This window comes from Lentinula edodes (assembly GCF_021015755.1).
Source record: "Lentinula edodes strain Le(Bin) 0899 ss11 chromosome Unknown C8R40scaffold_57, whole genome shotgun sequence".
In the NCBI taxonomy this organism is placed as follows: Eukaryota; Fungi; Basidiomycota; class Agaricomycetes; order Agaricales; family Omphalotaceae; genus Lentinula; species Lentinula edodes.
Window position 1 is genome coordinate 45295 of NW_025764363.1, and position 13739 is coordinate 59033.

At 46.5% G+C, this 13739-nt stretch overlaps 1 protein-coding gene across 1 annotated transcript; it reads left to right on the forward strand.

Moving 5' to 3' along the window:
- Positions 1–2394: 2394 nt before the first annotated feature.
- On the forward strand, positions 2395–2832 carry C8R40DRAFT_1001947 (uncharacterized protein; the record flags this gene model as incomplete). Its single annotated transcript, XM_046222766.1, has 1 exon — positions 2395–2832. A coding segment is annotated over one exon (438 nt), but the record flags the coding sequence as incomplete, so codon positions are not given.
- Positions 2833–13739: the final 10907 nt, after the last annotated feature.

Here is a 13739-nt window from a genome sequence, read left to right on the forward strand (position 1 = left end):
GCAATCCGAGTGAGTCTCCAAGCTCCCTCGAACAATCCTAAAGCTCCCCAATGCCTAAACGTCTTGGTAATGTCAAAGCTACCCCTTATGTCAAACTACATACTGCTTCTCCGTTACCACCTCCAACACTCGAGGACATCCACCTCTAAGCCCCAGTTCCCGGGACCTCCCCTCCCAGGCATATATCTTCTCAAGAGCTTACACACCCGGGACCCACTTCCACTACGACCTATTCGATATTACGCTGACATTCTAGCGAGTACAACTCCTACTATGCAACACTACTAGGTTCCGTACTTCTACCTCCCCTCCCTACACTTTAGGGACCTTCCTGGACCTTATAGGAACCCCTTCAAGGGTCACATCTCTCTATTCAAGCCACTACTAGGTCATTCCTGTCCTCGGTCGCGGTTCCTGTAGCTCCCTTCGAGCTCCAGCCTGCTCCTAGCATGCTACAACATAAATTCCTTATACCAAAACCTACCCTAAGACCTATTTTGACCCAGGTCTTACACAGACAAACCAACCCGAATCGAGGTAGATGCTTCAGGCTTTGCTACTGGCGGTGCCCTCATGCAGAAGCAACATGATGGCCAATGGCATCCTGTTGCCTTTAGATCAGCCTCAATGCAACCAGCAGAACAAAACTACGAGATCTACGACCGGGAAATGCTAGCCATCATAGAAGCGTTGAAGGACCAGAGGGACTACCCCAGCCATTTGACATTATGACTGATCACTCTAACCTTGAATTTTGGTGCACAGCTCAAGACCTTACCCACCGCCAAGCTCGCTGGGCTCTATACCCTTTATGGTTTGACTTCCATATGATCCACCACCCTGGTAGAATAAACACTCAGGCTGATGCTCTTTCCTGTATGGCAGCCCACCAAGTACTAGACAATGAGGATAATCGGCAGAAGACATTCCTTAAGCCCAACCATTTTACCAAAATTGCAGTCTTTATCCTATGGAACCTGTGAGGCCCCGGCACAGAAGGCCTGCTCTGGTCTTACCCAGACTGGGCCTCAGCGAACGCAGTAGCCACCTAGGCTGTACGAGGAGGTATGGTATAGTGCCGATACTGGTGAAGGGAGCCTAACCAGGGGTAGTTGTGGAGCTTGGGTAGACCTAATAGAGGGTCCTGGAGGTGTAGAACGTAACACGTAACCACCGCTTCGATGTGGAGGGGAGGTGTAGCCGATACAAGTGGGAAGCTGTGGGGAGCTTAGGGAGCAATGAAGTGGAATTGGGAACCTAATGGGAGGTTCCAAAGGATGAAGGACGAATTGTAGAGCCTCGACGTAGATGGTGAGTCGAAGGAGAGGCATAGACAATATGAGGATTGACAGAAAGAGGCCAGAGATGGGAAACAGAGAGGAGAAATAGAGTTGAGGTGAGACAGAGATAAAGGAAACAGATAATGAGGAAATATATGACAGTTGAGACGTGTCAGGCCCTGTTAGCAAGTACTAGTAGACTGTACTAAAGGGACCAAGCCAGGTGGGAAGAGTTTCCAGGTAAGATTTGACAATAACACACTGGGAGCTCCGAGGGGAGTCCCCAGCCTATATACTGTACATGAGGCTGTCAGGTACATATGTCATGTGGCTACTGGAGTGACAGGTAATATGTATCATGATGATCGTAAGGATGGTGCAAAGAATATCGGATACATGTATAAGTGATGAACCAGAGCTCTGGAAAGGAAAGGGAAAGGTACGGAGAAGCAAGGCATGACAGAACCCTTTAGAGGATCACATCTGGAAAGCCTTACAGCGGGAAGCACAGGTACTGGAAGGTCTCAAAACAGCCAAAGAGCACAGACTACAGTGCTTGGCCAATGGAATCACCAAATGGGCATGCAGCCCAAACTACTGGATTAACATGTGGCATCCTAGGCCCACTTTTTATACAACCTGAACTAAAATACATTGAATCTGCTTTGAATCCATCTGACCCAATTTTGTGCAGAATACTGGGACTGGAGGAGAAGAAATTACCTCTTTTATTTCAGCCCCCAGATGAGCTCAATAATATTATCACTTATGTTTAGCCCTTTCAATAGAATACCAATGCCAGCCAGACCCAGTGTGGGAACTGTTGCACTGTGTGCCTCAAGTTCCCAAACTGCATCCTTCTCATCTCTCATTGACCCTTTTGTTATGACCAAGACCATAACCACATTGTCAATTCAACATATGTATTCCATGCCCTCATTACTCCCATGATTACCAATTTCAAGTATAAAACACACCCCTAATAAATTATCTGTTCATAACCCCTTTTTGACCCATTCAAAATGAGCCCACCCCACTGCCCCAATGACTAGAGCACAAACTCACCACCTGGAAGCCAAAGAAAGGATGTGAAATTACTCCAAACCCACTATGACCAAATGTACAAGCCACAGATCATATTTATGCCTGGAACACCCCATACTCAATCCAGAAGAGACTAGACAAATCAACTTCCTTGCCAGCACAAGTCATTGAATTAGGTGACAAAATTATGGCAAAAGGCACCGTAAAGCCAATGAAGGAAGTTTGTGCTGCAGGCTTACTCCACTACAACCAATTCAGAGGTTTAATGGGCATCAGTGAGAATAATCGCATGCCAGCTTCAGATAGACTTATTATTATTGGGTTTATTGGACACTATGCAGGAAAAGTCTCAGGCAAATCCATCTCAAACTGGTTATCTGGTTTGAGACTATGGCATGAGATGATGGGAGCTCCTTGGCCAGCAGACTCGCGCAGAATCCGACAAGTTCAATGTGGAGTTAACATTGAAGGATCAATCCACAAACCACCTCCGTGGCACCCCATTACCATCAGAAAGCCTTGTTCAAAGCACTCGATTTTTCCACCCACTTTCACTGTGCTGTCTGGGCTCTTGCTTGCACCACATTCCTTGCATGTTGACAGCTGGGAGAACTAACCATCCCATCACAGAACACTTTTGATCCAAAATTCCATGTTACCTGAAATGCCAGCAATATCACTTTCAATTTCAAACCAACTTCAATCCACTTCCACATTCCATGTACAAAGACTACAAAAGAAAAAGGTGCCTCTGTAGTTGTCACCAGCCCCCTGGATGACAACATGGAGTTCATGTGCCCATACAAAACCCTCCAAAGACACCAAGTAAAGAATACAGATATACCAGGGGATTTCTCACTATTTGGCTATATTGATGAGAAGGGAAAACCACAACACATGGTGAAGAAAGTATTGTAAGACCTGGGTCAGATCGGGTCTTGTAGGTGTAGTAAGTATTGGTAGTTTATGTTGTAGTGTGCTAGGAGCAAGCTGGAGCTTGAAGGGAGCTATGGGAACTGCAACCAAGGACTGGAATGACCTAATAGAAGTACGAGGACATTAAGTATGACCCTTGAGGAGGTTCCTGAGAGGTTCAGGGAGGTCCCTAGGATAATAACTGGCATGAGAAGTTGAACTGAGACTAGGAACACATTATGACAAATGAGGGCTGGTGTGCTGTAAGATCTCGGGACGTTGATATGACCCATTTTTATTTGAGTCTATAATGCAGTAATCATGCATTTTCAACTGTAAAGTACTATCAGTAATGCTGAGACTGAACAGTACATTGTATTCAGAGAAAACACACAGAACTACACAGTGATTGCATCTGAATGACACTTAAGTGGGTCTTCATAGCATAATACAGTTGTATTTCCAAGTAATAAAGCTCTAATACTAAAACCCACACTTGTGTTTGACTTGGACTGTGACAATATCTGCAGGATTAAAGTGTTCCGAGCTTCATCTTTGTATGACATTGCAATAGAGCTGAATGATTAGATTGAAAGATAACAATACTCCGGACCTCTGGAGTTAATTCCGAGAATATCAGAATTGATTTAGCATATGTCCCTCATCCGGAAAGCCTTTCATCCTTATTGTTCTTTCGCACTACACATTCCCTTTCTGCTTAGGCTCTCTGTTATTGTCTTATCCTTTCCTCTATTGTCTTATTCCTTACCCTGCAGGTACTACACATATAGCTCCTAGTAGTTAGTCTGGCAATCCACACCGATACGCCAATCTGTAGATATAAATACTGCCTGTACGCTACCATGGTTCCTGTCATAAAGTACGCAGCCCCTATCATTTTCCTTTTCTCACCGTCTTGACGCCTTTACTTGTATGATACATCATCCCATCACTGTCAAACCCCCACCGATTACTGATTCACCTGACCCATCTTCTCTTTCTACCGGCCTCCGCCACCTTCCTTGCCCTGAACTGTACAGTATTACATTGTTGTTTCTCGCAGACCAGATTATGTATATATAGCCAACCCTCCACAGCCTGGTCCCTTATCTTGACCTCTCTTTCATTATCTGGAACCAGGTATGTGCTTACTTACTACTACCGATGACTACGATACTCAATATATCTCTGTCATTATCTGGGACCAGTTTGCCTCCGCTCTGCTTAGTCGCTCCGCCTCATTGACCTGCTTAGTCGCTCTGCCTCACCGCCTTGCTTAGTTACTCCGCTCTCCTGCTTTGCTAAGTTACTCCGCCTCTGCCGCTTCATGACATTAGGTCAAGATCCATTACTGCACTGACAGCCTACCGATAAGGTTGTTCTTGCAGGATCCGCATACATCACGTCTTCTACACCCGTAGATCTTTCTGATCATACCGCTACAACCAATTGCTCTGCTCTCCAACACACACTCGACCCCAGAGATCAGCATCACGTCCACCATATTGGTGATAGCTGGTACGACTGTGACTCTCAGCCTTGCCCCCACGCGCTCTCCAATTCAGTTCAGAACCCGATTACTGTAGAAGATACCACCTTCTTGCCAATTCCTCATCCCCGATCACCTACTCCTACTATGTCGACTCCGGTCCCGCCTGTCCCAAATACCTCTGCTGAGGATCTCATGGCTCAGCTCATCAGACAAGTAGCCAGCCTTACTACAGCCATGGAAGAACGTTCATCCTCCAAGTCAAGCATGAATAAACCTGAGGTTTTCAAGGGTAAAGATGGCGCTGAAGCTCATTGTTTCATGGCTCAGTTCCAAAATTGGGCATCAGAACAACCTGATCTCGCCAAAAGCCAAGTAAAACTTATCAAGTCTGCCTTGGGCTTCTTCACAGAAAGCGCTGGAGATTGGGCAACCCCCCATCTGCTACATTTCAGTGCAGAAAACCCCCCTTTCGGAGCAAATTGGGATACGTTCCTGAAGGAATTTGGCCAACAGTTTGAACCAATGGACCCAGGTATGGAAGCCCGTAGTGAGATCAAGAATCTCAGGCAAAGTAAAGGGCAGACAGTTGCAGAATTTGCCCAGAAGTTCAAGGATATCGGAGATCGGACTGAAATGTCTGATATTGATTTGCGGGAATGCTTCTTCACTGCCTTACTTCCAGAAATCCAACAACATCTTATCATTATAAACATCGCCCAAGGAATCGCTCCAACTTTGAAAGAGGCAATCAAACGGGCAATATCAGTGGACGTCTACCTGCATGATCCCACCATGACTGGCCGAAACACTGGACACGTCCCCGTACACACTGCTCACACCACTCCTGCTGACCCTCATGCCATGGACATTGACGCTACTCACACCAGCACCGGGAATAGCAGGGAGGCCTTCCTTGCCCGTATGCGCGGACGATGTTTTGGTTGCGGAGCTCAAGGTCATATTAAGCAGAACTGCCCACATAAGGAAACCACCTGCCGATACTGCAGATGTCGAGGTCATTTAGAATCCGTCTGTCAGGAAAAGTTCATGGGACTTGGATGGAACCGTGGCCGACGTCAGCAGATCTCAGCCACGATGGCAGCACCATTCACCTTATTCCCAAACGAATTGGTTCAGATTGCCGCCTCAGTCCCAGCAACTGTACCTGCTACATTAAACCCCACTAATCAAGACTTTTCCGCCCAGATTGGTCAAATAAGGGAATTGCTAGACCGTGCTAATGCCATGTCCCCTTCGTCCTCCGGTTCTCAGCAGGGTTTTTAAAGAGGGTACCCGCTTCGGCCGCACCGAGAGTACCCCGTAATCAGTTTACTATGTTTGCTACCTCTTCGTATGACTCACTCTCATCATGTACAATATCTTCGATCTGGGAATTAAACTCCAGCTCCCCACATTTCCGAATTCATGCGAGACTAAGAAGAAGGAACCATAGTATAACAACTGCAGCCATGGTAGACTGTGGAGCTACCGCCTTGTTTTTAAACCAAGACTTTGCCACCCGAAACCATGTAACATATGCACCCCTCCATAAACCAATTGATGTATTCAATATCGACGGTACACCTAATCAAGCAGGATGGATTACCCACTTCGCACGCCTAGCACTTACCGTAGATAACCAGGAGCGATGGATGGATTTCCTGATTACAAGCTTAGGAGGAGAGGATATTATCCTGGGACTCTCCTGGCTATGGAAGGTAAATCCAGAAATTGACTGGGAGAAAGGACGGCTTTCAGTGAAACCACCTTGGGTAGATATAGAGGAAGTCGAAGATGAGCAGACTTCACATCCTCACCTAGTAGCATCTACCATTAATAGCCTGACCCGGGAATTCTTAATCAAAGGACCCCAGTGCGAACCCACTCACACCGAGATGGGTCTGGAGGAGAACGAAGCCACAACCACAACAGGAGAATCCCCAATACACCGAATCCGAGCCAATCACAAAACACGTCGGGCATGGGTAAAAGCTGGTATTTTGGAGGAGCAGACAGAAGAAGTATGGTGCTCAGCAGGGTTTACCTATTCTCAACAACTAGCAGAAGAGGCTAACCGCGACAAACCCATTAGAACCTTTGAAGAGATGGTCCCTGAGCAGTACCGAGACTTCAAAAAGTCTTCTCCAAATCTGCCTCTGAACGCTTACCTGCTCATCAACCCCGGGATCACGCTATTGACTTGGTACCTGGGGCACCGGCGACCATGCGAACCAAGATCTACCCAATGTCCCTGAACGAGCAGGAGGAACTCGACCGCTTCCTAGAAGAAAACTTACGGAAAGGCTATATTGTCCCCTCAAAATCACCAATCTCATCACCGGTCTTCTTTGTAAAGAAGAAGGATGGGAAACTCCGTTTTGTACAAGACTACCGGAAACTGAATGAGTATACTGTGAAGAACCGATACCCTCTCCCATTAGTTGCTGACATCATTAGCCGACTTCAGGGAGCAAGATACTTCACAAAGTTTGACGTTCGCTGGGGCCACAATAACATACGAATTAAGAAGGGGCATGAATGGAAAGGCGCATTCGCAACAACCCGAGGCTTGTTTGAGCCTAAGGTTATGTTCTTTGGTCTGACGAATTCCCCTGCCACATTCCAAGCACTTATGAACGCTATATTTGCTGATCTCATTGCAGCTGGCAAGGTGGCAGTCTACCTACATGATATCCTTATCTTCAGTAACGATCTCGAGGAACACCGACAAATGGTATGGGAAGTATTAACTCGGTTAGAAAAGCACGACCTCTACCTACGACCCGAAAAATGCGAATTTGAACAACAACAGATTGAATACCTCGGACTCATCATCTCAGAAGGGGAGGTGAGGATGGATCTGGTAAAAGTAGCGGCTGTTCATGACTGGCCAGTCCCTACTAACCTTCAGGAACTACAAGGGTTCTTGGGATTTGCAAACTTCTACCAACGCTTTATCCGGAACTTTGCCAGAATAGCACAACCTCTGAATGATTTGACCAAGAAAGATACCAGCTTTACCTGGACCGACACTCAACAGAAAGCATTTGACACCCTTCGAGAAGCCTTCATCTCCGCACCAATCCTTGCTCTATGGACACCAGACAGGCCTACTCGAATCGAGGTAGATGCATCAGGCTTTGCCACAGGAGGCGCCCTAATGCAGAAGCAAGACAATGGCCAGTGGCATCCGGTAGCCTTCAGATCAGCATCTATGCAGCCAGCAGAACAAAACTATGAAATCTATGATCGAGAGATGCTTGCCATCATTGAAGCACTGAAGGATTGGAGGAACTTTCTAGAAGGACTCCCCCAACCATTCAACATCATTACGGACCATTCGAATTCTGGTGCACTGCACAAGACCTCACCCGCCGACAAGCCCGATGGGCCCTCTACTTATCACGGTTTGACTTTCATATGATCCACCGTCCTGGCAGAGTAAACACCCAAGCTGATGCTCTTTCCCGCATGGCAGTTCATCATGTATCGGACAGCAATGATAACCGACAACAGACAGTCCTTAAACCTGGCCACTTCGTAAAAATTGCAGCTTCAATCTTATGGAACATCTTAGAGTATTGTATCCAGAAAGCCTCAGAACGGGAAGCACAAGTACTGGAAGGCCTGGAAACAGTCAAGAAGCACAGATTACAATGCCTGGCCAATGGGATAGCTGAATGGGAAGAGGACAATGGGTTGGTCTACTACCGAGGTCAAGTATACGTACCAGCAGACGACGACCTATGCACTGAGGTACTCCGTCAATGCCATGACCATCCATACCATCCGGTCTATGGGAAGAGGTAGGGGTTGACCTGATAACACAACTACCTAACTCCCAAGGCTACGATGCTGTCTTGGTCTGCACAGACCTGTATGGAAAACAAATCCATGCTATTCCTTGCACCAGCTCCATCACAGCCGAAGGCATTGCTGATATTTACTATCAAGAGATCTTCCGCCTCCATGGTCTTCCTCTTCACTTTAAATCCGACCACGGACTGCAGTTTGCAACTAAACTCATGCGATCCCTTCTCGCTAGGCTAGGAATTAAATCAGATCTAACCTCCGGATACCGTCCTCAGTCCAATGGCCAAACCGAACGAGCAAATCAGGAAGTAGAGAAATACATCCGCCTCTACGTGGGACGGCAACAAGATGACTGGGTAGAGCACCTTGCCATGGCGGAGTTTGTGATTAACTCATGGACCCATTCTGCTCTAGGCATGTCCCCATTCGAGCTAACCTACAGCTATCTTCCCCTGTTCATTATCCCAGTTGGCCAATGCAGCGGTATTCCAGCTGTGGATGACCATATATGGATCCTCCGAGAAGCGCGATAAGATGCCGGGGCTGCTTTACACCTAAGAAAGAAACAACAGAAGGAGGGATACAAACGCGGGAAGTGGAAAGCTCATCAATTTAAAGTTGGAGACCTAGTCTGGCTCAGTGCAGAGGACATTAACCTTCAGTTTTCCAGTGAAAAGTTAGGAGATCAGCAGCTTGGCCCTTATCGCATTCTGGAGAAAATTGGCCCTTTAGACTACCGCCTTAACCTCCCCCTATCCCTAGATCGCCTTCACCCCATCTTCCATGTCGATAAGCTATATCCCTGGAAAAGTAACCCCATTAATGGCGAAATACCAACACCACCAGAGCTGGTATACTTAGAGGATGAAGATGAACTGGAATACAAAGTAGAGGAGATCTTAGACAGTCGGGTTTGATGGAAGAAGTTGGAATATTTGGTTAAGTGGAAAGGTTACGACGCAGGGCACAACTCTTGGGAACCCGCAGCCAACCTCAGTCAGGCACCAAAAATTGTTCAGGCCTTTCATAAAAAACACCCAACAGCAGCAAAACCTTGACCATCGAGGGCAATGGTTATAAGGAGGGGGGTAATGTCATAAAGTACGCAGCCGCTATCATTTTCCTTTTCTCACCATCTCGATGCCTTTACTTGTACAATACATCATCCCATCACTGTCAAACCCCCATCGATTACTGATCCATCGATTACTGATCCACCTGACCTATCTTCTCCTTCTACTGGCTTCCGCCACCTTCCTTGCCCCTGAACTGTACAGTATTACATCGTTGTTTCTCGCAGACCAGATTATGTATATATAGCCAACCCTCCACAGCCTGGTCCCTTATCTTGACCTCTTTGTCATTATCTGGGACCAGGTATGTGCTTACTTACTACTACCTATGACTACGATACTCAATATATCTCTGTCATTATCTGGGACCAGTTTGCCTCCACTCTGCTTAGTTGCTCCGCCTCATTGACCTGCTTAGTTGCTCTGCCTCACCGCCTTGCTTAGTCACTCCGCTCTCCTGCTTTGCTAAGTTACTCCACCTCTGCCGCTTCGTGACAGTTCCTCAGTTTAATTATCAACTTAGATCTCCTTTCTAACTTAGCTCCTCTCTAAGTCTTCAGGCTCATCGCCTCGAAGTACTCTCTACTCTAACCTTAGGACTTATAAGTTCTTTGGTTCGCTCCTCGTCGTTGGCGTTACCGCCGTTCCAACTTGGCTGCTCCTGGCTCCTCTCTTCTATACTCTCGATCTCCGGGGACTAGCAGCGTAACAGCCATTAGACCTTCCGCACTCAGACACCTTGTGGCCTCTGTGTAAGACCTGGGTCAGAATAGGTCTCAGGGTAGATTTTGGTATAAGGAGTTTATGTGGTAGCATGCTAGGAGCAGGCTGGAGCTCGAAGGGAGCTATGGAAACCGCGACAGAGGACAGGAATGACCTAGTAGTGGCTGGGATAGAGAGATGTGACCCTTGAAGGGGTTCCTGTAAGGTCCAGGGAGGTCCCTAAGGCGTAGGCAGGGGAGGTAGAGGTACGGAACCTAGTAGCGTTGCGTAGAAGGAGTTGTACTCGCTAGAACGTCAACGTAAGATTGAATAGGTCGTAGAGGGAATGGGTCTTGAGTGTATAAGCTCCTGAGAAGATATACGCCTGGGAGGGGAGGTCCCGGGAACTGGAGCTTAGAGGTGGATGTCCTCGAGTGTTGGGGGTGGTAACGGAGAAGCGGCACATAGTTCGATGTAGGGAGTAGCTTCGACGTTACCTAGATCGAGGTCCCAGAGCTTGTGGAGCAGTTGGGGAGCTCGAGGAGGTTTTGGGGAGGTTAGCTCACCAAGGCATTAGGCGTTGGGGAGCTTTAGTATTGTTTGAGGGAGCTCGGAGACTCACTCGGATTGCTTAGATGTGAAGTAAAAGTGTATATTGGATCGTATAGATGATCGTAGAGACAATAGACAAGAGTAGAGAGAAACTGAGATAGAGAAACAGAGAGTAAAGAGAAATCCGTATAGTTAGCAGGTACAAAGGGACAGGGACTGGACCTATGCAAAAGGGTGTGTGTTCAAAATATACCAAGCTGGGGCTTCGGGACATTGCGGCGCTACTTAAATAGGTACGGGAAGTGAACAAGAGAACATCTGGGGACATGAGCAAGAAGGTAATCGAGATTAGTACTAAAAGGGTTTGGCGGTTAGGAGGGTCTTGTATGCGTGTCGGGGTGAAGGATGTTTGGGTATCAGGAGAATGGTGACATTTGGAGAGGTGCCTGGTGGTGCTTGGGAAGGTGCAGAGGTGGTGCAGGAGGTGGATAGGGTGTATGACAACATGTAGCGGGTACTGGGACTGGTCTTGTTGTAGCCAGGGCATGACACTCTGGCACGGTTACACAGTGTACATGATCTTAACAGTGTGTGATCAAAATACACCAAGCTGGGGCTTTAAATGCTACAGAGCTGTTTAAATAGGTACAGGGAAGTTAACAAGGAAACATTGGGGGATCTGGTGAGCATAAGGTAGGTGGTTGAGATAGTGGTGCTGTACGTTGTTTTGGGAGGTCCCAAGCCCTCAATGCATGGGTCAGTGTCATGGGATCTGCTTGTGAACCTCGAGATTATGGAAATAACAAGAGGGAGGTATGAGGGGAGGTGTGAGGGGGTTCCTAAGGAAGAAAGGGAGGTTCTGAGAAGGTATGACGAGATGAGAAATTGGTCAGAGCATGATAAGTATTCCTCTGTTTTGACATTTGGAATCACGCCAAGCTCAAAATTGTCTTCGGTGACAGCTTCAGAATCGGAGGTGCAGTATGGCTCCTTCTAGCAGGGGTCCCACCAGAAATTGTAGCAGCTACTGGGGAATGGACCCTTGCTACTCTACTGGAGAAGACTGGAGAGCATAATTCCACAGCACATAACAAAAGCCTATGAAAAGTCACAGTGGAATACACTTCATGATAAAGTTGACTCATTCCGCAAAGTAAATAAGATATCAAATAGTTCATTGAAGCATGTATAGCAGGTACTGATACAGAAATAGAATTTTGATACACTACAAGCCTCTACTCTATTTGGGTGATTCAGCCCCTCCATAAATGTCTAGATCCAAGAAGGAACTATGGCTCTGTCTGGGATGTTCAGGCCTCTCCATCTATGGGTGGGAGTGCATGGCCAAGCCCCAGCCAAACCTCAACTTAGAATTCCTAGAACAGGTGACTTACTTCATTATCAGGAGTAAGTCCGACTTAGTACAGTCTCGTAGCTTCTTATCTTATTGTGTAATGAGCTTACAAAGAAGCTCATATTAGGATAAGATAAGGCCAGCAAATGAGGAACATCTAGCATGCATTAAGTGCTTAAGCTTTTCTGCTTCCATCTCTCATTGCCTCATATATAATAAGCTATACAGTGCTTTGTAAAAAGGTTTGCTTGTATGGATTTTTTACCAAGTGTTTATTGCTGTTTATGTCAAGTCCATGCCTCAGTGCCCCATTCCGCCGCTTGGTATTCTGAGATCTACCATTTATTGTAATCTCATATTTATTGTTCTTTCTCGCTACACATTCCCTTTCTGCTTAGACTCTTTCTTATTGTTTTATCCTTTCCTTTATTGTCTTATTCCCTATCCTGCAGGTACTACATGTATAGCTCCTAGTAGTTAGTCTGGCACTCTGCACTGATGCGCCAATCTGTAGATATAAATACTGCCTGTACGATACTGTAGTTCCTCAGTTTAATTATCAACTTAGATTATCCTCTTAACTTCCTCGACTTGAGACTTCCTCTGTGCTCCTGTCACTCTCTAGTCTTCAGGCTCGTCACCTCAAAGTACTTCTTACTCTGACCTTAGGACTTATAAGTTCTTCGGTTCACTCCTCGTTGTTGGCAATACCGCCACTCCGACTTGGCTGCTTCTGGCTCTCTTCTTCCCTACTCTCGAGCTCCAGGGACTAGCGGCGTAACAGCAGTGTTGTTCATAACTTCACTACTGTCCCATTCGACCTTCCACCCTTAGATACCTTGTGGCCTCTGGCACAGTTACACGGTGTACATGATCTTAACAGTTTATTTGTTCAATACATTTTTGGGCTGAGGCTCGATAGGGCTCTCTTCAAGGACTGCCGGGGCTGTTGGGCTTCGAAGAGCTATTGATTTTGGAGACCTACCATACCACATCACTTCTGTGATTTTGGGGCAAAATATATTGGACAAATAAATAAACACAAATAGATGGGAAAAAGTCGAGCAAGCTAGGTTCATTCCAAGCCCCTTCATCATGGTCCTGCAAACCGGGCACATGAAAACTGTTTGCACATGCATTTGTTTGGCTGAATTTACATGCCTTTCTGACGAAGGGGCTTGTGCCTAGGTGCTCCGATTTAGGGGAGTCAGCTATCTTCTGTGCTACTCCCTCCTCTACCTTTGAACTTATTGAATCTACTCTATATATACTAATACATATATTTATCCACTTTGAATTCTCTTGACTGCTCTCAAACTCAAGAAATGTGTCAAATTCAATGCTTCAAGGCAAAGGGAAAATCATCAATAGGAAGACTATTTGAGTAGATAGGTGCATGTCTTCTGCTGCCATGCTAACCTGATTGTTGCTAATTAGTTATTTAATAGCCTTGCAGGTCTTCTAGCTGCAATCTATGCGTGTCGACCCCCAACTCTGCCTGACTAGCATGTCTT